Below are 23769 nucleotides of genomic sequence, written 5' to 3' on the forward strand. Positions count from 1 at the left end.
ACCTAGGGTCAATAGATTCTCAGTAGGAGGTCTGTGGACGTGGATGGGAAAAATTTTTTATCTTTAACCACAACTGAAATTTAGCATTTCAGTTAGGACCATGGAAAACAAACCACAGTATCAATTAGCAATACCTATATGAGATTATAATATTTTCATATAGTAGGTTGCAGGTACCTCAATATCCTTTATACCCATCACTAGCTTCAAAATTATGGTAGTTACCCTTGCTGCTGGACTTTACTTAATGTGTAAATAAAGCAGTATTACTACGTTACAAATTTGTTAATATTTTGATAATCGTATTTCAATATAATTCATTTCCTTTGTAAGTTATATATTTTGTGCATTTATAAACAATCTGAGAAGGAGGTCCAGGGACTTCACCAGGCTGCCAAGGTGTCCGTACCACAAAAAAAGGCTAAGAACTCCTGGATTCAAAGGACCCACTGACAAAACAGTACAACCATTTCCCGAAATCAAATGCATTCTTTTCAGGGTGCTTTCCTGATCAGATCTTAGAAAAAAATCTAATGGAATGCAGGCTTCTGGACTACAACTCCCAGAAGGTGATGCGGCCCCAGGGCCTATCCGGAGTTGAGACAATGACTCCACCCAGTTGTCCTGTGTACCGCTTGACAGCCTACGATTCCCGGCATTCATGGCGGCTGTTTATTCCTTGGGGACATTATGGACGCCGAGTTATTGCTGGGATTTGTAGTCATTTCATGTATCGCTGGTAGTCGGTTCCCTCTTACAGTATCTGGGGTGGCTTCGAGAAAAAAGAGGCAGGAAATGTAGCAATTAAACAAACGGGTCCTCTACATCTGCCGGTACCGGGTCTGGTTCCCAAGCGCGTGAGGCGGAAGTGGTGGTGGCCGGCGCGGCCGGAAGTTCAGATCAGCTGATGGGGGAGGCGGCGCCGCAGCCGCGGAGAGGCCCCGGCTGCCGAGCGCTTCGTCCGGGCCCAGAGTCTCGGATACTGGCCACGATCCCCGTTCGCACCTCGCAGTTGGGCGAGGCCCGGTCCCATATCCCTTCCAGGCTTGAGATCCTCGTCCGGCACGGCCGCCCTGAGCGCCCCGGCCACCCCCAGCCCCGGCTCGCCCCTCAGGCCCCGGGCCTCCCCTCAGCCCCCGGCCGGCGGCCCAGGCCCCGGATCCGCGGGGGGGGACCCGGCCCCGGGGGGTGCAGGCCCCATGGAGCTGATGTTCGCGGAGTGGGAGGACGGAGAGCGCTTTTCATTCGAAGATTCGGACCGCTTTGAGGAGGATTCGCTCTGTTCCTTCATCTCCGAGGCCGAGAGTCTCTGCCAGAACTGGCGGGGATGGCGCAAACAGTCAGCGGGGCCCAATTCCCCCACTGGCGGCGGTGGCGGAGGTGGCAGTGGCGGTACCAGAATGCGAGGTAAGGGTGAGCTGGGGGGAAGGGAACGGGCTGGCTCTGCTCAGGCCTTGCTGGGGAGCTGTCCCCGCTCGGGAGCTGTCCCGGACCGCGAGCTGTCCCGAGCAGCTTGGAACGGACTTCTGGACTCGCTTTTCCAGTCTTCCTGGGGTTGGCTTCTCCACATCAGCGTGTGTGTGTGTGTGTGTGTGTGTGTGTGTGTGTGTGTGTGTGTGTGTTGGAGTGATGGCTGGGAAATTCTGGGTTGGATACGATTAGCGACAGAAAGTAGATTTTTTTTGTGGTTCATTTGCCTTAGTAATGGAATAGAAGAAAAAACTCCTCTGACTTGGGAATACTCACCTAGTTAAGCCCGCGGCAAGCCAGAAAATAGAAGAGAAGGAGGGTAGGGAGTGGATTGTGAAGAAGGGACCACTTGAGGCGTGTCACCCCCATTGCAAAGTGCATTGGGAGCTTCTTGTTAGGGGTGATGATGATCTCTGATTCTGGCTACACCAAGAAGGGATTCCACTCATAGGAAAGTGGAGGTGAACTGGAGATTCCATAGTCACATAGGTTCAAATCAGAGGCTTGTTTCTTGTCCATATTGAACAGCTGTCAGAAGCTGGGACCACTGGATTAGAGCCTTAGATTTCTATCATCTGGGGCCTGGGGAAGAGTGTAGAAAACTGTCTCTAGAGTCTCCTTATGAAATGCTCTTCCTGCTTTGTGCTGTGAGTTTCTTTCATCCTGGGGTCTTTCAGTGAATTAACTGATTAGTGCTGTGAATAATTTTGCTTTTATTAAAGGGGATTGAGGGAAGAGTGATGATAAGTGAAGCTCCACAGGCTCAAGACTTACCACATCCTTTCCCTGCCTTCCTCATGGCACAGTTTTTGTTCTGGGCCTCAATGCAAGCTGACCTTTTTCAGCGGTTGGGATTGTGATTGTACTCCGGCCATTCCAAACTCCCGTTTTCCAAACTTCCCTGCAGAGATTTCTAGCACCCTTTTGGGACAAAGAAAAGTGTACATATGTCACTTGTTAGGAGTGGTAGTGTTCAACTTCAGTTGGAGAGGTAGCATATGTTCTGTGCACATACACCCACACATGCACAAAGATCATAGGCAGTTTCACTGTGGGTCTTCTGTGGTCTCTTTGCTTTTTCACATTTGCATGTGTGGGTAGCCTTGGGGCTTAGAGCTCCTTCACTTTGAGGGAAGTAACTGAAGTAATGTCGGTGAAAATTTTCAACATACTGGTATCTTCCTGAATAGGTTAAAATCTAGAAAAGCATGTCATTCCCCAAACCCGCTGCCATCCCGGGGTACTCTCAGTCTCTCACTTGTAAAATAAGGAGATTAACTTTTTTTTTTAAAAAAGAGGTTTCTTTCAGCTCCATGATTTTCTGATCTGTCTTCTAATTTGACTAGCAATTTGGTGAGATATGTATGCAGTCTGTCGCGTTTCACCTTTTAAAAAATTTATTTATTTTTGAGAGAGAGAGAGAGAGCAAGCAGGGAAGGGGTGGAGAGAGGAGAGAAAGAATCCCAAGCAGGCATCATGCTGTCAGTGCAGAGCCTATGTGGGGCTCGAACTCACGAACCACGAAAATCTTGACCTGAGCTGAAACTAAGAGACGTGTAACCGACTAAGCCACCTGGGCGCCCCTCACCATTTATTGATTAAAACAGTGTGGGAAACCTTGAGTGGTAACTCCATCCTACTCCAGGTGTTTTCAGGAGCAGCAGCTAGGTTCCCTTGGGATAACCCATCTTCCTCCCCATCCCCCTTCCCAGGCTTCCAATTGTAGGAAGCCAAGGATCAGGTGTGCCAAGGGACATGCAGCCTCTCTTGCTACTGGAGGTCCCTCTCTTAACTCCTTTGGGCTCTGGCCTGTCTCCTCTCCTTAGTTAGAGGCCTAGAATAATGTAGAGAAAAAGGGATAGTAAAAAGCAGTTGGAGAAGAGAATGTCAGGGGAGAGACATTAACAATGTAATATAAATCTAAAGTGCTAGGTGTAAGGGAAATTAGATGCCAAGCCATGTGAGAGGGTTGCTTGCTAGGATCCTGGAACACACCTGTTTGGCCAGGAGTTTCTGGGATATCTGTGGTATCTCCTGTTCTAGACCTTAGGTAGCAAGTTATGGGCTGCAGTTGGTTAGCTCCCCTCCCCCAGATGAAATCTTAAGAGTTAATGTATCCTAACAGGAGGGTCCCTTGGTTTTTCATCCAGATCTCCCTTTTCTTTCATAGTGAAGGTGGGGCCCAAGATGTTAGGCGCTGGCATTGGTGCCAGGTAATCATGACCCTTTTCATTTCCCCTTCTTTTTACCCTCACCTAAACCTTTGTTTCCAAAGATGGACTTGTGATCCCATTGGTGGAGCTCTCAGCAAAGCAGGTGGCATTTCATATCCCATTTGAAGTGGTGGAGAAAGTTTATCCCCCAGTGCCTGAGCAGCTACAGCTCCGAATTGCTTTTTGGAGCTTCCCTGAGAATGAAGAGGATATCCGGTGAGGCTAAAGGACTGATGGTGGGGAGTGGGTCCTGATATTCCACACTGTGTGCTGGGTTTCCTCCAGAACAAAGGAGCTACTGTGTTTGGGGTTGTGGTAAGAAGAAGACAAGGGGAGGAGTGCCTGGGATTTTCCCCAAGAGGGAGTGACACTGGGGAGAGCGTGTCCAGGGCATTATGGTCTCTGACAGGTTATTTGCTGAGTTGTGGCTGTGTCCTCTTCTTCACTCCCAGGCTGTATTCGTGCCTGGCCAATGGCAGTGCCGATGAGTTCCAGCGAGGGGACCAGCTGTTCCGCATGAGGGCTGTGAAAGACCCACTGCAGATAGGTAAGGGTCCCATCATGCCCTGTGGCACCCCCTGCTCTGCCCATCCCCTGTGTTATGAATTAAGGACCTACTGCAAGAAGCTGGAGCAGGTTGTCGGAATAACTGCAGGGCCAGGGTTGAGGGCAGAGAATTATGTCTTGATGGCTCTCCCTGACCATACCCATGTTTCTCCCCAGGGTTCCACCTGAGTGCTACAGTGGTGCCACCTCAGATGGTCCCCCCCAAAGGGGCCTACAACGTGGCTGTGATGTTTGACCGCTGCCGGGTCACTTCCTGCAGCTGCACCTGTGGGGCTGGGGCCAAATGGTGCACTCACGTCGTGGCACTCTGTCTCTTCCGCATCCACAACGTGAGGCCCTCCCAATTTATCCTGGCCCTATCCTACGCTCCATCCCCCCCTTCTCTGCTGCATGCCTGGCCACAATGTGAGCCTCCTCGCCTCCCTTAATCTGCCTGTCTTTCCCTTGCTCCAGTGTCAGCAAACCTTTTCCAGCTTGTTCTGTTTCTCTCTGTTTCTCCTTCAGGCTTCTGCAGTCTGCTTGCGTGCCCCAGTCTCAGAGTCCCTGTCTCGGCTGCAGAGGGACCAGCTGCAGAAGTTTGCTCAGTACCTCATCAGTGAGCTCCCTCAGCAGGTGAGTGAGGTTGAGACACCCTTCTCCAACTCTAAGCTCCAGGACTGCATATTAGTCTTCATGTTAGTCCAAGGCCAACTTGGGTCACTTATGCCTTTGTCCCTTTCCCCCTCAGATCCTCCCCACGGCCCAGCGTCTTCTGGATGAACTCCTCTCTTCCCAGTCAACAGCCATCAATACAGTGTGTGGAGCCCCGGGTGAGTGTGGAGAGAAGGAAGGGCAGTCGGAAGGAAGAAAGCTGGTGGTGCAGAGCACCACTTACTAAAAGCTTGCTGTTGTCAGGTGAATCCAGGCCCCTATCTCTATGTAACTGACTACCTATCATCCCCAGACCCCACAGCAGGGCCCTCTGCCTCTGACCAGAGTACATGGTATTTGGATGAGTCAACACTCACTGATAACATCAAGAAGACACTACACAAGTTCTGTGGACCCTCGCCTGTGGTCTTCAGGTAAATTGGATCTCTCTATGTCTGTGTCTGTGGTGGAAGGGAACAACCCTCAGGCTGTTAATCGATCCTTTGCTCTGTTAATACCTGTGCCTCAAAAATTTTTGTCTCAGACATCTTTTGTCTCCTACACTCTGTATTTTGGGTCAGGGCCTCTTTTGTGTCAAAGCCCTGGTGCACTTTCACCTGTCGTATGCAGCCCCATCTCAGAGTAATCATTTTCCACTCCATTACCTTCACAGTGATGTGAACTCCATGTATCTGTCTTCCACGGAGCCTCCAGCTGCTGCTGAATGGGCATGTCTGCTGCGCCCTCTGAGGGGCCGCGAGCCAGAGGGTGTCTGGAACCTACTTAGCATTGTGCGGGAGATGTTCAAACGGAGAGACAGCAATGCTGCCCCTTTGTTGGAAATCCTCACTGACCAGTGCCTCACCTATGAACAGGTAACCCTCCAGAGTTGGGTAGCCCCACTGTGGTTCATTTTCTCCTTCCCTTAACTTCATTTACCTCTTGCTGACAGGGACACTGGGGAGGGCTGCTCTTCCTTTCTCCAAACTATTAGGTGCATCTCAGAGCTCTCTGTTTCCAGATAACAGGTTGGTGGTACAGCGTGCGCACCTCAGCCTCACACAGCAGCGCCAGCGGACACACGGGCCGTAGCAATGGGCAGTCAGAGGTAGCGGCCCATGCATGTGCCAGCATGTGTGATGAGATGGTCACACTGTGGAGGCTAGCTGTTTTGGACCCTGCACTCAGCCCCCAGCGGTGAGTCTCCCCCTAGGCTCATCACAGCACGGATATTGGGCCAGCCCAGGATAGTCCAAGGCCTCATATTATGTGCACATAGAAACGTACTATTCTTCTAGTCCTAGGGAAATGGGAGGTACTGAGCGTTAAGGTTACCAGTGATTTAGGCGTCCTTTTTCTGAGAAGCTCTCTTCCTTTCCTCCCTTAAATAGCTCCCACTTTCCCAAATACCTGAGTATTGGAGTGATGTGTATGAGCTGGCTCAAGAAGTTCTTCCCTGGGTCCCTTCCTGTACCCTCCTTCTGGGGGTTATGCCTGCTCTGTCTCCTTCCATCCCTTCTCAGAGCAGAATGTAGCCCCCCAGCAACCTCCCCCAACTTTGTTCCCACAGCCGCCGGGAATTGTGTGCCCAGCTACGCCAGTGGCAACTGAAGGTGATTGAGAATGTGAAGCGGGGACAGCACAAAAAGACCCTGGAGCGGCTCTTCCCTGGCTTCCGGCCAGCGGTGGAGGCCTGCTACTTCAACTGGGAAGAGGCCTATCCACTCCCTGGTGTCACCTACAGTGGCACCGACCGGAAGTTGGCACTGTGCTGGGCCCGAGCCCTGCCCCCTCGGCCAGGTGCCTCCCGATCTGGGGGCCTGGAGGAATCCCGGGAGCGGCCCCGATCTCTTCCTTCTGAGCCAGCTGTGCGGCCCAAGGAGCCTGGGGCCAAGCGCAAGGGATTGGGTGAGGGGGTCCCCTCATCGCAGCGGGGTCCCCGCCGCCTCTCTGCTGAGGGGGGAGATAAGTCTCTGCATAAGATGGGTCCAGGTGGGGGCAAAGCCAAGGCACTGGGTGGGGCTGGCAGTGGGGGCAAGGGATCAGCAGGCGGTGGGAGCAAGCGACGGCTGAGCAGCGAAGACAGCTCCCTGGAGCCGGATCTGGCTGAGATGAGCCTGGATGACAGCAGCCTGGCCCTCGGTGCAGAGGCCAGCACCTTTGGTGGATTCCCTGAGAGCCCGCCACCCTGCCCTCCTCCTGGTGGCTCCCGTGGTCCTTCCACCTTCCTTCCCGAACCCCCAGATACTTATGAAGAAGATGGTGGTGTGTACTTCTCAGAAGGGCCTGAGCCTCCCACAGCCTCTGCTGGCCCCCATGGCCTACTGCCTGGGGAGGTCTGTACCCGGGATGACCTCCCTTCCACAGATGAGAGTGGCAATGGGCTCCCCAAAACCAAAGAGGCAGCCACTGCAGTTGGAGAGGAGGATGATGACTACCAGGCATATTATCTGAATGCCCAGGATGGGGCTGGAGGCGAGGAAGAGAAGGCTGAGGGCGGGGCTGGGGAGGAGCACGACCTGTTTGCTGGGCTGAAGCCACTGGAACAGGAGAGCCGCATGGAGGTGAGGGGACTCTGAGGGGACACTGAGGGTGCTCTTTCGCTACAGCTGGGAGAGGGGCCATCTAGCTCTAATTGGGAATGTCAGGACTGTAGTGAGGCTGTTAGAAGCCTTTAGCGGCTCCTGTCTGGACTCCATGCCTACAGTCCATTCTTTTCACTGCTTCCATATTGATATTCCTGAAATGTCTGATTGTGTCCCTCTGCTGCTTAAAAGTCTTCAGTGGTTTCCCACTGCCCTTGGCATGCCCTGTGAGGCCTCACTTGGTCTGATCTTTGTATGCTTTCTCAGCCTCATCTAGGCATTCTGCCCTTTCTACTACAGTCAGTCGAACCATTCCTCTAGCTTGCCATGCTCTCTCTCGCATCCTTACATTTGCACAGATTGGCCTGTCTGCCTAGAATCTTCTTCCCTCACCTTTCCTGGCTAGCTTCTGTTCTTTCTGCAGGTCTCAGGTATCTTAGAGATCACTTCCTCTAGGAAGTCTTCCCTGAGCTTGCCCCTTTGCCCTAGGTCCCAGTGAAGTATCTTACTCACTTATGCCCCTCTTGGTCTTTCCCAGTGGTAGCTGGCTTCACGCTGGTTTGTGTGTTTGTGTGTCTGTTTCTCTAATCAGACTATGAGTTCCTGTGGTATACCCAGGACCGGCATAGGGCCTAGCATATAGCAGGTACTCATGGGATGTTTGCTGCTTGAGTATGAATATGGTGTCCTGCCCCTGGAAGTTGGGGCTTCAACCTGTGTGGTGCCCGTCCTCTCCAGATATTGTTTGCCTGTGCTGAGGCCCTGCATGCGCACGGCTACAGCAGTGAGGCCTCCCGCCTCACTGTGGAGCTTGCCCAGGACCTGCTAGCCAACCCACCTGACCTCAAGGTAGAGCCGCCCCCTGCCAAGGTGAGAGACCCCCCATTCCCCTCTCCCCCCATTTATTGCTAACCCTCTTCTATGCCCCACTCCAAGTGAGAGCCTCCTCACTCCACCAAGATGAGTCAGACTCATATGTCTGCTTCCTTGTACTTCCCCTCTTTAGGGCAAGAAGAACAAGGTATCTACGAGCCGTCAGACCTGGGTGGCTACCAACACCCTGACGAAGGCAGCTTTCCTGTTGACAGTGCTAAGTGAACGCCCAGAGCACCACAACCTGGCCTTCCGAGTTGGCATGTTTGCCTTGGAGCTACAGCGGCCCCCAGCTTCTACCAAGGCCTTGGAGGTCGGAGGTTCCATCAGCCTTGTACTGCAGTCTCCTCAGAGACTCCTCAGAGACTTACAGCTTGATCTCTACTGAAGTGTTCGGGGTCTGAGCTTCTTCCTGTATTCTTAGGTGAAGCTGGCATATCAGGAGTCTGAGGTGGCTGCCCTGCTCAAGAAGATTCCTCTGGGTCCAAGTGAGATGAGTACCATGCGGTGCCGGGCAGAGGAGCTTCGGGAGGGGACACTCTGTGACTATCGGCCCGTTTTGCCTCTCATGCTGGCCAGTTTCATCTTTGACGTTCTCTGTGCTCCAGGTATGGTGCATGACTCTACTCGAGTGGGGATCTTGGGTAGGAGTAGTTTTCTCTAAGGAGAAACCAAGAGGCCCAAGGCTCTGAATTATCCTTAGGACCCATCAGGCAACTTCATGAGTGGTCTGGAATGATGAGGGTCTTGGGTTGCCTACATTTCATTCTTTCCAGTGACACTTCTTTCTGCCTGACTTATTCCACCTTTCATCCAGTGGTTTCTCCCACGGGTTCCCGGCCACCAAGTCGTAACTGGAACAACGAGATGCCTGGGGATGAGGAGCTGGGATTTGAAGCAGCAGTTGCTGCCTTAGGTGAGTCTGGAGTATCTTGAGCACTTCTGTGAGCTAGTTGGCCCAGGCCTTGAAGGGCATGAGACATGGTCCCTGTTTGAAGGGGTGGTATGGTAGTGGGACAGCCAGAATGTGACATGTTTGAACCAGGTAGTACAGTCAAGAATTTAGGGACAAAAGGTGTGCTATGGCACACAAAATGTAAGAAAAGGATTCAGGAAGGGTATAGAATACGGAATGTAGGTCAAAAGATCAGTTAAGTTTTTGGTAAGGGGACAAAACACCATGAATAAAGACAGGGACCATCAAGTCTTAATGAGGGCAAGGAGTCAAACTTCCTTGAAGTGATGGGTATGCCATGAAGGTAGAGTGGGCCAATTATGAAGGTCTTAAAAAGCAGATCAGAGCTAAGGCCGGATGTAATAGGCAATTGGGACCTTCCACGGGGGATGTGGGTTGGACCAGGAGAACTCCTTATCTCACATATGCTGGTGGCTGGGCAGCCCTGGCCTGTTCACTTTTGCTGTCTTGGGAGTTATGGCCATTCTCAGTCCCTATGAGACCCTTCTTCTCACAGGTATGAAGACAACAGTGAGCGAGGCAGAGCATCCCCTCCTGTGTGAAGGCACACGTCGGGAGAAGGGTGACCTGGCACTGGCACTAATGATCACTTACAAGGATGATCAAGCCAAGCTCAAAAAGGTAGGGACTGAAGTACTAGGATTTTGACAGGCAGAGAGCAAAATTTTACCCTTTCTCAGAGGATTGCAGTCCAATGAGGAAAGGGCTATACTGCCCATAGGGGATAAGTGGAAAATCTTGGGGACACCTGATAAAGAATAAGACCAGTGGTTCTCGTAGGAGTGCTTGGGCAGGGGATGAAAGAAAAGAAGCAGTTACTCATTTATTTCAATATTTACTGAATATCAATTTAGTCAGTCCTGTGTTAAGTGTTAGGATATCAAGATATGTAAGCCGGTGCCTATCATCCAGGAGGTTCTCCTATGGTTGTGACTGGGGAAGGCTTCCCGAAGAGGTAGTATTAAGCTGTTTCAAAGAGAAAGTAAGGTAATAGAAATAGAAGTGAGGATATAAAGGGCATCCTGTCACTGCTTCTCTCTTCTTCAGATCTTAGACAAACTCTTGGACCGAGAGAGCCAGACGCATAAGCCCCAGACACTGAGTTCATTCTACTCATCCAGCCGCCCAGCCACAGCCAGCCAGAGGTCTCCTTCAAAGCATGGGGGCCCATCTGCCCCAGGGGCCCTGCAACCCCTGACCTCGGGCTCTGCAGGGCCTCCTCAGCCAGGGAATGTGGCAGGGGCTGGGCCAGGCCCCACTGAGGGCTTCACAGAGAAGAATGTGCCTGGTGAGGTGGGGGCACTGGGCAGGGGGGGATGAATGGTATGGATTCATGTTGGGGTCCCCTTTCCTTGGCTTATCCCAATGTCCTATTTTCCCCACCTAGAAAGTTCCCCACATTCTCCCTGTGAGGGCCTCCCATCTGAGGCAGCTTTGACCCCAAGGGCGGAAGGGAAGGTTCCCAGCCGCCTGGCACTTGGCAGTCGTGGAGGCTACAATGGACGGGGTTGGGGCTCCCCAGGGCGGCCTAAGAAGAAACACACAGGTATGACAGCCTGTGGGATGACATGGAGGGAGGGATTTCCTGAAGTGTGAATTCTGTAACTTCTAGCTTCTGAGACTGATTTGTCTTGGGGAGTTAGGCATGGCCAGCATTGACAGCAGTGCCCCTGAAACAACATCGGATAGTTCTCCCACCTTAAGCCGGAGGCCACTTCGAGGGGGCTGGGCCCCCACCTCCTGGGGCCGAGGACAGGACAGTGACAGCATTAGCAGCTCTTCCTCGGACTCTCTGGGCTCCTCATCCTCCAGTGGAAGTCGCCGGGCCAGTGCCAGTGGAGGGGCCCGGGCAAAGACCGTTGAAGTTGGCAGGTCAGTGGAAGAAATACTCCTCTCATCTGGCCCACCCTCAGAGTCACATCCCTGGTGTAATCCAACTATTGTCCCCCCAGCGACACCACTTATCCTGCTCTTTTCTGCCTACCTGGACACCCATTTCAGAGAAACCCCAATCCCCGTCCCTACCCCATTGCCCCCTCAGGTACAAGGGCCGCCGTCCCGAGAGTCATGCCCCTCATGTACCCAATCAGCCATCAGAGGCAGCTGCACACTTCTACTTCGAACTGGCGAAGACGGTGCTGATCAAGGCAGGGGGCAACAGCAGCACTTCCATTTTCACACATCCATCTTCCTCAGGGGGCCATCAGGGTCCTCACCGCAACCTGCACCTTTGCGCCTTCGAGATTGGGCTTTATGCCCTTGGCCTGCACAACTTTGTTTCTCCCAACTGGCTCTCACGTACTTATTCTTCGCACGTTTCCTGGATTACAGGTAAACCCAGTATCTTGATTTGGGAATGGGTTGGGGATTAATTGATAGAAATGAGAGTCTTATCCTTGTGGAGTTACTGATCTGACAGAAGACACCATACTAACCACCCCCCCCCCCCTTTTTTTTTTGCTCCTTTCCTTGAAGGTCAGGCAATGGAGATTGGTAGTGCAGCCCTGACTATACTGGTAGAATGCTGGGATGGACACCTGACGCCCCCTGAGGTTGCATCCCTGGCTGACAGGGCATCACGGGCACGAGACTCCAATATGGTGAGGGCAGCAGCGGAGTTAGCCCTAAGCTGCCTGCCTCATGCCCATGCATTGAACCCCAATGAGATCCAGCGGGCCCTGGTGCAGTGCAAGGAGCAGGTATTTCTAGGGGCAATCTGGGGACTTGCTTTCAGGTATCTAGGAAGGGACATGGGGAAAACTAACAGCCCAGCTCGATTTCCAAATCTTAAAGTTCACAAATTTTCTAGTTTGTGCTATTATGGTGACACTTGACATATTAATGCACTTTCACATCCATTACTTCTTTTGCCTTACGACTCTGAGGTTAGGATTATTCCTGTTTTATAGATAAGGAAATGGAGATCTATAGGTTAGGGACCAAGGTGGTCACCAGGTTGGAATACTTGGGGAAGGCCTTGGGGAGATAGTGGGAACTGGATGGGAGGGAGTGGCTAGGTTAGTTTGGAACTGGGACTGTAAGTAGTTTGGAACTGGTCACCAAGTGTTTGTTCAGTGTGTGAGGCATTCATTGCTCTGACTCTGACCTCTGATGCCTCCCTGGGAACCAGCCAACTCAGAGGGAGATGTTGGAATGTCATTTACAACCATGCTTGAGTAAAGCCCCTCCCCTTAACTTCTGTGCCCCTTCCTTCCAGGATAACCTGATGTTGGAGAAGGCCTGCATGGCAGTGGAAGAAGCGGCTAAGGGTGGGGGTGTATACCCTGAAGTGTTGTTTGAGGTTGCTCACCAGTGGTTCTGGCTATATGAGCAAACAGCAGGTGGCTCATCCACAGCCCGTGAAGGGGCTACAAGCTGTAGTGCCAGTGGGATCAGGGCAGCTGGGGAGGCTGGGCGGGGGCTGCCTGAGGGCAGGGGGGGCCCAGGCACTGAGCCGGTTACAGTGGCAGCAGCAGCAGTGACAGCAGCAGCCACAGTGGTGCCAGTCATCTCAGTGGGGTCCAGTTTATATCCAGGTCCAGGACTGGGGCATGGTCATTCCCCTGGCCTGCACCCCTACACTGCTCTACAGCCCCACCTGCCCTGCAGCCCTCAATACCTCACCCACCCAGCTCACCCTGCCCACCCAATGCCTCATATGCCCCGGCCTGCCGTCTTCCCTGTGCCCAGCTCTGCATACCCACAGGTGAGACCAGTGTTTTGTTGGGGGGTTGGGCACGTGGGAGAACATTAGGAGTTCATGTGGGGTTGGAGTGTGGGGTACTCTGGGAGAATAATAGGACTGTCTTGGTGAGGTGGTGGGGGTCTGGGGGGACTCAGGCCAACCAAGATAAGAAATGTAGGGATACCCACTTGTGGGATGAAGGGGGAGAACCACATCTTAATATAATTTCCTACTCTTTTCCCTGTCTCTAGGGTGTGCATCCTGCCTTCTTGGGGGCTCAGTACCCTTACTCAGTGACTCCCCCCTCACTTGCTGCCACTGCTGTGTCTTTCCCCGTCCCTTCCATGGCACCCATCACAGTACATCCCTACCACACAGAGCCAGGGCTCCCACTGCCCACCAGTGTGGCCTGTGAGTTGTGGGGACAGGGAACAGGTGAATGGAGGGGAGGTACACTGGGCAGGGGAGATGGGGGGAGGAACCCTCTCCATCCCTCTTTGGGCTGTGAATTCCTCATATAGCTTTCATCCCACCCTCAGTGAGCAGTGTCCATCCAGCATCCACGTTTCCAGCCATCCAGGGTGCCTCGTTGCCTGCTCTGACTACACAGCCCAGTCCTCTGGTGAGCGGAGGGTTTCCACCACCCGAGGAGGAGACCCACAGTCAGCCTGTCAACCCACACAGCCTACACCACCTGCACGCTGCCTACCGTGTTGGTGAGAAGTCTTTTTTTTGTGCCCCCACCTGCAGTTGTGCCAGAGGCTCTTTAGTGATGCCTCCCTCCCCACGGCTCTTACTTTGTTTGTTGTGGGGTCCGATGTACCAGATTGAGGTGCAGGGTGAAAAGGATGTACCTTCACTATGTGCCCACCCTTTTCTCCCAGGAATGCTGGCACTGGAGATGCTGGGTCGCCGGGCACACAATGATCACCCCAACAACTTCTCCCGCTCCCCCCCCTACACTGATGATGTCAAATGGTTGCTGGGGCTGGCAGCAAAGCTGGGTAACACCTCCCCTCCCCAGGACCATTGTCCGCCCCCACCCACTTTCCCCACCTTCCTGTCCCAGACCTCCTTCCTAGCTCTTGCTCAGAGTTGAGGCCTTGGTCGGGTATGTGTGCGTGCGCGGGGGGTGGGGGGTTACCTCAGCTCCTGGGGTGGAGGGAGGCTCTCTGCCAGGCCAGAGCTGAGAGATAAAAGTTGGGTCCCTAGGGCAGAGGTGGCCACCCCCGTCTCATGCCCCTCCCCCTGCCCCCCAGGAGTGAACTACGTGCACCAGTTCTGTGTGGGGGCAGCCAAGGGGGTGCTGAGCCCGTTTGTGCTGCAGGAGATCGTCATGGAGACGCTGCAGCGGCTGAGCCCTGCTCATGCCCACAACCACCTGCGTGCCCCGGCCTTCCACCAACTGGTGCAGCGCTGCCAGCAGGCATACATGCAGGTGACCACCCTGGAAGTATGGAGTAGGGTGGAGCACCTCCTGGGCAGGCATGGAACCGATTACCCCGCATGCTAGGGAGGACGGGCCTGGTTCTGTGCTTAGTGGCTCATCCTCTTCCAGTACATTCACCACCGTTTGATTCACCTGACCCCTGCCGACTACGACGACTTTGTGAATGCGATCCGCAGTGCCCGCAGCGCCTTCTGTCTGACACCCATGGGCATGATGCAGTTCAACGACATCCTGCAGAACCTCAAGCGCAGCAAACAGACCAAGGAGCTGTGGCAGCGGGTCTCACTCGAGATGACCACCTTCTCCCCATGAGTCTGGCCCCTCTAGGGTCCTATACAGGGATACAGGCCTGTGGCTATGGGGGCCCCTCACACAGAGGGAGTGAATCTTGGCTGGACAGATCATCCCCACTCAGTTCTCTGGTAGCCCAGACTGGCAGCTGCTCTTGGGCTGTAGCTTGGGGCCAAGATGTCTCAAACCCTAGAAGCCTAGGGTTGGGGGAGACAGCCCTATCTGGGAGGGGGCATTGGGTGGCCTCTGGTATTTATTTGGCATTTATAAATATATAAACTCCTTTTTTACTCTAGTCTGCCTGGGCCTTTGCCTTCTTTCCCTCCATGTGCAGATGAACTTTGAACCGGGGTGGGGGAAAAGACTGACACTTCCTTTATTCTAAGTTTCTCCCACTCCAGTGAGGCAGACAAAACAGAAAAATAAGGATGTTTATTAAGGACATTTCTAGCCCACAGCTAGGGCTCATACTCAGCTCTATGAGCCACTGTCCGGCCTCATCCCCATTCAATGTGAATGACATTAGGGAGGCCGGGCCACAGGTAGATCCCATTGATCCCACAGTAGGGGGGGGTCCCTCCCATAGCCAGGTATAGATAGATATACTGCTGAGAATGAAGAGGGAAATCACTGGATTAATAAGTTCCTCTACACCTTGCCTGGACCCTTTCATTCTCACCCACCTTCAAAGACCATGGGTTGAAGGTGGCTAGTACCATGATGTGGGGTATCAAGGGAAGCCCCTTTATAAGACCCTAGAGGTATGGGAAAGGACTGCCCTTTCCTTCTCAGCCATCCCAGGCCTGGGGGCCACTGAGGTAGAAGGGGCAGGGGCTGGGCCACTCTAATACCCCTTGTGGGCCCTGCTCTGGGCTTGCCCTTTAGGGTAGTGGGGCGCTTTTGCTGGTACAGGAGGCCTGGACATCAGCCCAGACTGGAATGTTGCAGTTCTTCCCGAAGCCATGAGGGCACTGGCTGTCCAAGCCGGCTTAGCAGCTTCGACAGATCCAAATTGTGGTTCCGGAAAAAATCCATAAGAAAAAGGCGGGACTGAGAGGAGAAAAATGGAGGCAGAAATGGTAAGGAGTGGGACGTAGGATGAGACCTCAGAGGTAGAGAGGGATACCTTGTCTGAGGCTTTACTCACCTCAATGTCCATATCCGGATACCTCCGGCCTTTGCTTTTGCCCAGACAACGAGTCTTCCCACCTTCAAGTCCCTGGCACCAGAATCCCTTATCTTCATCAAACCTGCTCAATAGCAAAAGGGCATTAATTGGTAGGGAGAAAAGAAAATTCAAGCCCCATAAATGTATATTACCTCTCCCAGCTCACAGGGACACATGTCTCTTCCAAACAGACATGGTCAACCTGTTTCCCCATTTCCCCGATTCCTCCTCCCCTGGGTCATGCTCTCCCACCTGAGGGTCCGTGTGTAGTTCAGAAAGGGTGTGATACCCAGGAACTTCTGGATGCTCTCCATTGAGGCAGCTGGGTTGGTACGCAGCTCTTGCCCATCCACAATCAGCAACTAAAGGGACAGAGATGTAGTTCCCTCTGTATTCCTTAGAAGCCTCTAGGCTGAAGGGACAAAGAAGGGAAGGGGGACCCCAACAAAGGCTACTGGGGGGCATGTACCTGTCCAGAGGGGTAGTAAGTCAGCCAGCGCTGCAGATGGGTGGAATAGTAGCCAGGGACAAGACAGCGGTTCTGCAGGGAGCGAAGTGCCAGAGGGGCCTGAGAGGAGGCTGAAATCACCTGGTAGAAAGTATAATTCAGAGCAGCTGGGTCTCCATGTGCTCGCTGGTGCTGAAGGACAAGGAATAGGAAAGGATGGGTGATTTGATAGAATTATTCTGCCCTACTCTTGATCTGATGAATACACAGCATAGGAATCCCACACCAAAGCAATTTAGTTTCCCTACCCTCTTCCTTTCTGTCTCTAGCAGTCACCACCTCCCTCACTTAAGCCCTAATGTATTCCTAGCTTCAGGCTCACCTGATACCAGGAGTAGGCCCTGTCAGCAGGGTTGGTGAGCACAGTGATGATCTTGGCTCGTGGCAGAAGGGCAGCCCCCCGACGTGGTACAACCTCTGAGTCAAAGTAGGTGGCACTTTTTTCAAAGAGAAAGTCAGTGCTGGCATTGGAAGGGACAGGGAAGAAGTCCATGTACCTAGGAAGTAGCACAGAGGAGAGGCAGAGAATTTGCAGCATGAAGGGGCCAGATACCTGCACTGGTGGAAGCTGGAATGAGGATTTGGAGGGAAGGGAATGTTCCTCTGAGAAGCATTACAAAGGGTCCCAGTCTCACCAATCAATACCCTTGTGGTAATTAGGGCCGTTGAAGAACTGAATCTCCTCAAAGGTGCTGGGGCTAGGGAAGCTGCTAGTCACAGCTGGGTGCAGGCTCAGGAAGAAGTGAATAGCTGTGGTCCCTAAATGGGAGAGAAGGTCGAGGCTATTTTGGGAAAGAAGCCAGATCAACAATATGAATTTTAAGGAGGTGAGAAAATAACCACTCTGAGTAGTAATATCCCCTTTGGACAAACTAGAGTGAGAGAAGGAAAAGACAGTGAGACCCAGGGAAGTTAAAATAGTTCTCAGCCTTGACTGCATCAGAATCACTTGTGGATCTTTAAAAAAAACAAACCACAGATGATTCTGATTCAGGATTAAGAATCACTGTCTCAAGAGACTGGATTAAGGAGAGGTGGGTATGAGAAGGGAATTCCTTGGCCAAAGAATCCTTTGGGCTTAAGGCAGGGCAAGAGAAGTTGGCTAAGGACGATTCACCTGTTTTCTGGGGTCCCACAATCAAGAACTTGGGTAGCCGATCACAGGTTTTCTCCTTGGACCAGATATCTTTGTGCCTCTTGTCATCACAGGGATTCTGAAGGTGAGGCCAAGAATCAGATGTTTCATCTTTTCTTCAACTCTCTCCACCCCCATCACGTCTCTGGTCAGCCTGAGCTCCAACCATACCTGCCAAAGGGGGCTTCGCTCTTGAGGGAACAGTTCAAAGTACTTTCGTGCAAGAGGGACAGGAGGAAGGGTCTGTAGGCGCAGCCGTGTCCAGCATTGAAGGAAACGCACCAGGCTCTCAAAGGTATACAGGCCCAGCCGATCATTTCCATAATTTGACAGATGGGTCATAAAAATGCTGATCTGCAAGAGGGAGCCTGCGTGTCAGAATTAGAGAGCCTACCCCACCTCAGAATCAGGCTTGGTGAGCAAAGTTCCCAGCCTACATACACTTCAGCTCTCCAATCTTCTAGCCCTTCCTCTCAGCACCTTACCGGATTAAGCAGCACTGTCAGAAAGAGCTCTCCACCTCGGATGCTCCGGTCTAGTTCACGAGAGCCTCCAGGATATTCATTATAGAAGATTGTGTGAGTGAAGAGTCCACACGTCTGCCGTGGTAATACCTAGAAGAAGGAAAAAACAAACTAACATGAGATTTGAAAGGCAGAATGAAAAATAAATAAGGGACAAAAGACCTAAGGCATTAGGATTCCCTGGGTTTGTAAAGTACTGAGTTACACCAATAAAACTCTTACTATGTGCATTATGACTTTTCACCCCTTTACCCCCTATTATGTGAACTTGGACTGGCAGTTGAGAGGACACAGGTCAGTGCAGGTTGGTGGCTGTCTAAATGTAGGAGTTTGATTCAGGTTTGTATCAGGGGTCCCTCACCATAATGCCATTGTGAATGAAGCCACGGCGGTAGCGGGCAGGGCGGAGATGGGGATATTCCTCAGTGCTGGTCACCTGGATGCCCCACACAGATTTCCAGGCCTCATAGAGTTGCGTGTGGATGGGGTATACACCCGAGTGGTGGGGGGCCACAGCATACCCCAGATCCGTGGGAATCCCATGTTCCTGGGAATGGCATAGATTCTCACCAGGACCTGGTGAGGTTCAGGGAGTAGAGGGTAAAGAGGGTGGGGATACCTCCACAGAAAGAAAAATGGAAAGGGTAGGGAAAGGGCAGCCCATTAGGGGAAGGTTGAAAAGGAATCATTATCTCTGGGAAAAAGTATGGGGAACAGATCCAAGGGTCTCACCAGAGCAAACTGTTTGTTGAGCCTCATCTGGTCAGCCAGCACGGAGCGATTGTGGAACAGGTGTGGCTGCATGTGGCTCCACATGTGGGGGAACCACCAGAACTCTTTGCGGTGCTTCAGCAGCATGTCGTCCCCTGCATCCTCCTCCTCTGTCCCTATGACCACACACTGACCACTGACCACAGCCAGTCAGGCCCTGTGCCCTCCTCTGTTCTGTAACAACACTGACCATCTTCCATTCTTGGGATAAGATTGCTGACCTCTGCCCACCTGAGACTATTTTGCCCCACTGCTGACTTGCTCTTCAGCCACCCATGCTAACCTAAGTTCATATCCACCGCTAGCTCCTCACCATATTTTGACCCCAAACCCTGCCCCTTTTCTCCAACTTGCCTGCCCAGGAAGATGAACAGTGAAGGAACAGTCCAAACTAAGACAGATATGCTGAAGGAACAGGGGAATACACTCACCAGTATGATAGAACTTGCCCGAGAAGCCCAAGTTGAAAGTGAAGTTGGGGACTAAGGTCCTGAGTTTGTTCTGGGTGGTCAACAGAGCCTGGGAAGAGTAGCAGGAACACAAGAAATCATGAGAGCAGACTGATCAGGAGAAAAATGAAAAGTAATGTTCTTCCTGCCTGAAAAGGGCAGGGAGTATACCTATGACAAGCTCAGAATCAAGGGAGTCTGATAGGACAGAGCTTGAAACAGCTTCTAAGGAAAGAAATTTGAGTCAGGAAAAAGACTGACCTCAACATCAGCCACCTTCATGCGGGTACCTTCCTTGCCCACAAAGATGTCATCAATGTCTACCAAGATGTAGCGGTCAAGGTCTAGGCAGAGGCGCTTGCCAGTGAGGTATGCAACAGCATCAACAAAAACAAGTTTGTGGAGCCAGAAGGAAAGGCCATGGCCAAAGAGCACCCGCTGGATGCCATCATGAAGCCCCAGGTCTTGTACGACAGTGGGAAGCCGGGTCCGGCGAGGCACTGGTCCTGGCACAGGGGATTCAGCTGGCCGAAGGCTGGCAAGAAGCACTGGTTCATATGTGCTATGATTGGATTGGAAGATGGTCCAGTCATCACCAGGCAGCGGCCCAGGTTCCAGGCGGCTGGGGCGTGTGAGATGCAGTAAGGGGGCAGAAGGATTCACTTGGTAGTCCCGGAGCCCCAAGTTTGAGTGTAGGAAAAGGGGAAAACCCTTGAGCTGGGCACTCAGTAGGCTATGTTCATGGGCTCGGAAAAAGCCAATGATGCCCACACCGTACTCCACACAGTACCGGTCTAACAGTTCCCGACTCCAGGCATCCAGGTTGACATACTTGAGCAGGTTTTCATAAATGACCAAGACATAGCGGCCACGGGTATGATCAGTCAGTGTGGGCATGTCCCCTCGGCCGGGTGCTAGCTCAGTGCTATAACGAAAACGACTAGACTCCAAGATGGCCACAATCTCCTGCCCCAGCTGTGAGTATGCACTCTCCACAAACACAAGGACCACAGGTTCAGTTCGAGCTGTCTCTGGTGGCCTGGGGGGCCGTGGTGGGACTGGTGGACGTACAGGGCCAGGGCCAGCTGCTCCACCACTGCTGCAGTCTCCCAAGGGCAGGGGCAAGGGTTCCTTGGCCTTGGGGCTGGTGGATACGTAGTAAGCCAGGAAGCCCATGGAGCCCAGACTGAAAGCGATCAGCAGCAGTATGAGGCGGTGCAGTTCCAGCTGCCGAGCTGGGCGTACCACCTTCCACAGCTTGAGCATGGCGGGGAAGGGGAGGCAGGGATGGGGTCTACCTCAGGGGATGGGAGGTAGGAGTTCTATAGGCTGGGCTCTCTTAAGAGGGTAGGATAGGAAAGTAAGGGAAAATGATTTCCTCAGGGTCAGTTCCCTGAAAAGTTGGAGCCAACTCCCCTTACTTTAGGGTAGGGGAGTTAGAAGGGGCAACGAGGGGCAACTGGACACAGTCCACTGGTCTCAAGTCACCATGGCCCCCTGGCCCATGGCTTCAGGATGCAAATCTAGCCAGGCTCCACTCTTGGTCCTGCTGAGCTCCTCACATTAGAGGTCAACAAAGTTCATAATCCCTGCCCTCACTATCTGTAACACAGAAAAATCAATGGGTTACTTCTCCACCTGAAAGTGTATCATCAACCCATTCCCCTCTTCACCCATCTCTCTTACCTCCTGCTCACAGGATGATTTGTTCTCCAAAAAAAAAAAACTCCTGTAGAAGAACAACACAATCTGAGTCTCATATCTTCACTTCATAGCTTGTTGCCTTTCTTAGAATATAAATTCTCCTTCCTGAGCTAAGCTCAGAGCTAGAGCAGTATATTCAAGGGCTGGAAGGGAACAAATCTCCCATCAAAAGGAGACCAAACAGCTTAGGAGGGTGAAAATGAACCTGCTCTGGAAGAAGTTCCCAGCCCACGACTAAGCAGTTGGCCAGCCAGCAGGAGCTCTGGTCGTTCTGTGAGGAAGGGACAGAAAGCCCCACAAGTCCCGTGCTCCAATGAAATATCAGATAAGAGGAAAGTCATGAGTCTGTTAATCTTCCTCATCAATCAAACCCAACATCACAAGCTAGAAGCACTAATGAACTTGTAGTGAGGAGAACACTATGGTGGGGGGTGGGGAGATTCGAAAGGTAAAAGAAATGGTGCTACCTAATCATTCGATTCACTTCCAAACCCAGAAACTCTCTTTTCTATTACTTGTGAAAAATTACTCATCCCCTGTCCTTCATCTCACCTGCACGAGTGTCAGAGAGTGATAAAAATGTAGCCCCAGGGCAGACCACATCACTGGGGCCTGAGAGAAGCCAGAGGGCTGAGTCCAGTCTGTCTTCCTATCACTTCAGTTCACCTTCCTAACTTAGTCTAGGTGATACTATATCCTCATCACTGAACAGCTCAGAAGGGTCCTGAGCTAGCCTATGGAGACATGAGGGATTGAATCCTGTTACAAAAAGATAGCAAACTTAGTGGGGCTGGATGAGAGCTACAACAGCTTAAGTCATACCCAACCAGTAAGAAAGGGGTAAGGACAGTGTGATCAGAAAACAGTTTCAGGGAGACCTAATTTTGGAGACTGTTTTCTTAAATATATAGACTGCTTCTAGAAGCTTTATTGTTGTTCTCTCCAGCTTAGCCATTCCTAGTAAGGCCAGGGACTGGCAATCCTTCTCTGCTACCCACTCCCAGGCATATACATCTCAGGGGTGAGATCAGGCAGAGACAGGATTCCTCAGAATTGAGAGAGATGATTTAAGAACAGTTCAGCTTTGGCCTGGGTAAAATTGACATGAAAAGAAAGCTGGGGAGAGGACTGAAATAGTGATGGGAAGGGGTGAATCCTAAGAATTAAAGGAAACTCTTTAGGGAAAACACAGTAGTGAGAAGTCCTCACTGGCACGAAGTGGACACTCAGGGTGTCTCCCCCATTACTGTTAAGAATAATTGTAAATAGTGAGAGCTTACTCTTTGTCAGACATTCTTCCAAGAGCTTTCCATATATTTAATGCTCACGTCAGCCCTGGAAGGTAGGTAAGAGGCAGACACTATTATTATCCCCATTTTACATGTGAGTAATTTGAGGTCCAGAGAAGCTTAGTCACTTGCCCAGGATCACACAGCTCAGTCAGTCAGTGGAGGAACTGGGATTCAAAGTCAGGCCTGTCGAGCTCCACAGCCCGGGTTCTTAACCACTGCATGTTGGCTTCACACCTAGAAGAAGCAGCAATATTTAGGGAAGGGGTGCTGAGGGAGCTATTGGGGTCGAGTGTGGGATGGGATGACAGATGCCGAAGTAGGAACGCGGGGAAAGGGTTGCTGTACGTGTGAGCAGCAGCGGGAGGTTTCTGAGGCAGAAACCAAAGGGGTCCCCCAGGCCTGGGCTGGGCGACAGCACTAGTGAGAGGAACCAGGGAAGGCGGGGAGACAAGTGGTGCAGATGCCGCGGGAGGGGGGGGGGGGTGGTGGTGGCTACCGAGGAGCGAGCGACGTGGGAATGCGGGGCTGCCATACCAGGAGTCACGGGTAGAGGGTCCCTGCTGAGGGGGACATGGGGTCACAGGTGGATATGAAGGGAGCGCCAGATGGGGACCGGGCAAGGGACACGCCGAGGAGAGCTTGGGGTGACATCGAGGCAGGCATTGGGCTGGGAGAGCCCCGAGGGGAGGAGGAGCCCCCTACTGAGGGAAATGAAGCAACTAGGAGGGAGACTAGTGGAGGGGACGCAGGAGAGGGGAGCGCTGGGCCGCGCTGAGGGCCGCCCGGGACAACCCCGCGGGTGGTTATGGTGGCAACACTGAGGGGAAGTCTGTGAGGGGAGGGACTGCGGGCGACCGTGGGTGGGGGCCACCCTCTGAGTGGGGGGTGGTTACCCTCAAGGGCGGCTCACCCGGCGGACTAGGCGGCGTCCCCGCTGTCCCCGGGCTCCGCCGCGTCCCGGGGCTGCCCGGCTTCCCAGCTCTCGGGGCCTTGGGCCGCGTCGCGGCGGCTCCGCCATCTCCGAGAGAACGCTCTGCCGCAGCCGGGCCCAACCACCGCTCCCACCCGGGGTGGGGGGAGGCGGCTCGCTGCCGCTCGTGACGCCCCTCAGGTCCCCGCAGAGTCCGGGCCTGGCAGCTGCACTGCCGAGGTGCTGGGCGGCCGAACAGTCCTCCGTAGCGCTCGGTCGAGCCTCGGCCTCCGAGACGGCGGGCTGCGCGCCCCGCCCGCAGAGGCGCACCCCCTCCTCCCCGCCCGGTGGCACAGTCTAGCGAGCGTCGGGCGCCGCGGCTCCCGGGGCAGGGGCGGGCCCAGGGTTCGGGCTCGTCCACTCAGCCCTGCGAAGGGGGAGCCGAGTCGGGCCACTGAGGGGCGAAGGGGGCGGGGCAGCCCGTGACGCGGGCGGGGCCCGGGGGCGGGGCGAGACCCCTAGCCCGCCAGCTAAGGGTCCACATCTTTTCTCTCCACCCCAAACTCGC

At 53.1% G+C, this 23769-nt stretch overlaps 2 protein-coding genes across 8 annotated transcripts; one reads left to right on the forward strand and one right to left on the reverse strand.

The window, feature by feature from the left end:
• The first annotated feature begins 702 nt into the window (after window positions 1–702).
• ZSWIM8 (zinc finger SWIM-type containing 8) lies at window positions 703–15035 on the forward strand. 4 transcript variants are annotated; one of them, XM_042960046.1, is made up of 26 exons: window positions 703–1407; window positions 3746–3899; window positions 4136–4230; window positions 4407–4579; window positions 4755–4862; window positions 4978–5059; window positions 5194–5314; window positions 5554–5755; window positions 5902–6077; window positions 6451–7444; window positions 8204–8335; window positions 8472–8651; window positions 8763–8946; window positions 9156–9254; window positions 9811–9935; window positions 10362–10602; window positions 10702–10860; window positions 10958–11186; window positions 11356–11645; window positions 11790–12013; window positions 12532–13020; window positions 13251–13434; window positions 13539–13715; window positions 13884–14003; window positions 14327–14437; window positions 14558–15035. In XM_042960046.1, exons 1-26 carry the CDS (start codon window positions 1200–1202, stop codon window positions 15016–15018), a joined length of 5718 nt encoding a protein of 1905 aa, XP_042815980.1. In that variant the 5' UTR covers window positions 703–1199; the 3' UTR covers window positions 15019–15035. The 4 variants fall into 4 exon arrangements, with proteins under 4 accessions (XP_042815980.1, XP_042815981.1, XP_042815982.1 ...); XM_042960047.1 differs by having other exon boundaries at window positions 704–1407; window positions 13251–13410; XM_042960048.1 differs by having other exon boundaries at window positions 704–1407; window positions 14259–14437; window positions 14558–14854.
• On the reverse strand, window positions 15020–23584 carry NDST2 (N-deacetylase and N-sulfotransferase 2). Of its 4 annotated transcripts, none has more exons than XM_042960052.1 (16): window positions 23202–23584; window positions 22280–22525; window positions 20982–21024; window positions 19557–20897; window positions 19278–19365; window positions 18808–18962; window positions 18437–18622; window positions 18037–18165; window positions 17723–17905; window positions 17534–17630; window positions 17052–17175; window positions 16739–16913; window positions 16378–16497; window positions 16161–16270; window positions 15888–15990; window positions 15020–15790 (listed from the first exon to the last, which is right to left on the reverse strand). In XM_042960052.1, exons 4-16 carry the CDS (start codon window positions 20559–20561, stop codon window positions 15665–15667), a joined length of 2601 nt encoding a protein of 866 aa, XP_042815986.1. In that variant the 5' UTR covers window positions 20562–20897; window positions 20982–21024; window positions 22280–22525; window positions 23202–23584; the 3' UTR covers window positions 15020–15664. The 4 variants fall into 4 exon arrangements, with proteins under 4 accessions (XP_042815986.1, XP_042815984.1, XP_042815985.1 ...); XM_042960050.1 differs by having other exon boundaries at window positions 15021–15790; window positions 16378–16548; window positions 23202–23579; XM_042960053.1 differs by having other exon boundaries at window positions 15701–15790; window positions 16198–16270; window positions 16378–16548.
• Between the last annotated feature and the right edge of the window lie 185 nt (window positions 23585–23769).

Source organism: Panthera tigris, chromosome D2, assembly GCF_018350195.1.
Source record: "Panthera tigris isolate Pti1 chromosome D2, P.tigris_Pti1_mat1.1, whole genome shotgun sequence".
Lineage (NCBI taxonomy): Eukaryota > Metazoa > Chordata > Mammalia > Carnivora > Felidae > Panthera > Panthera tigris.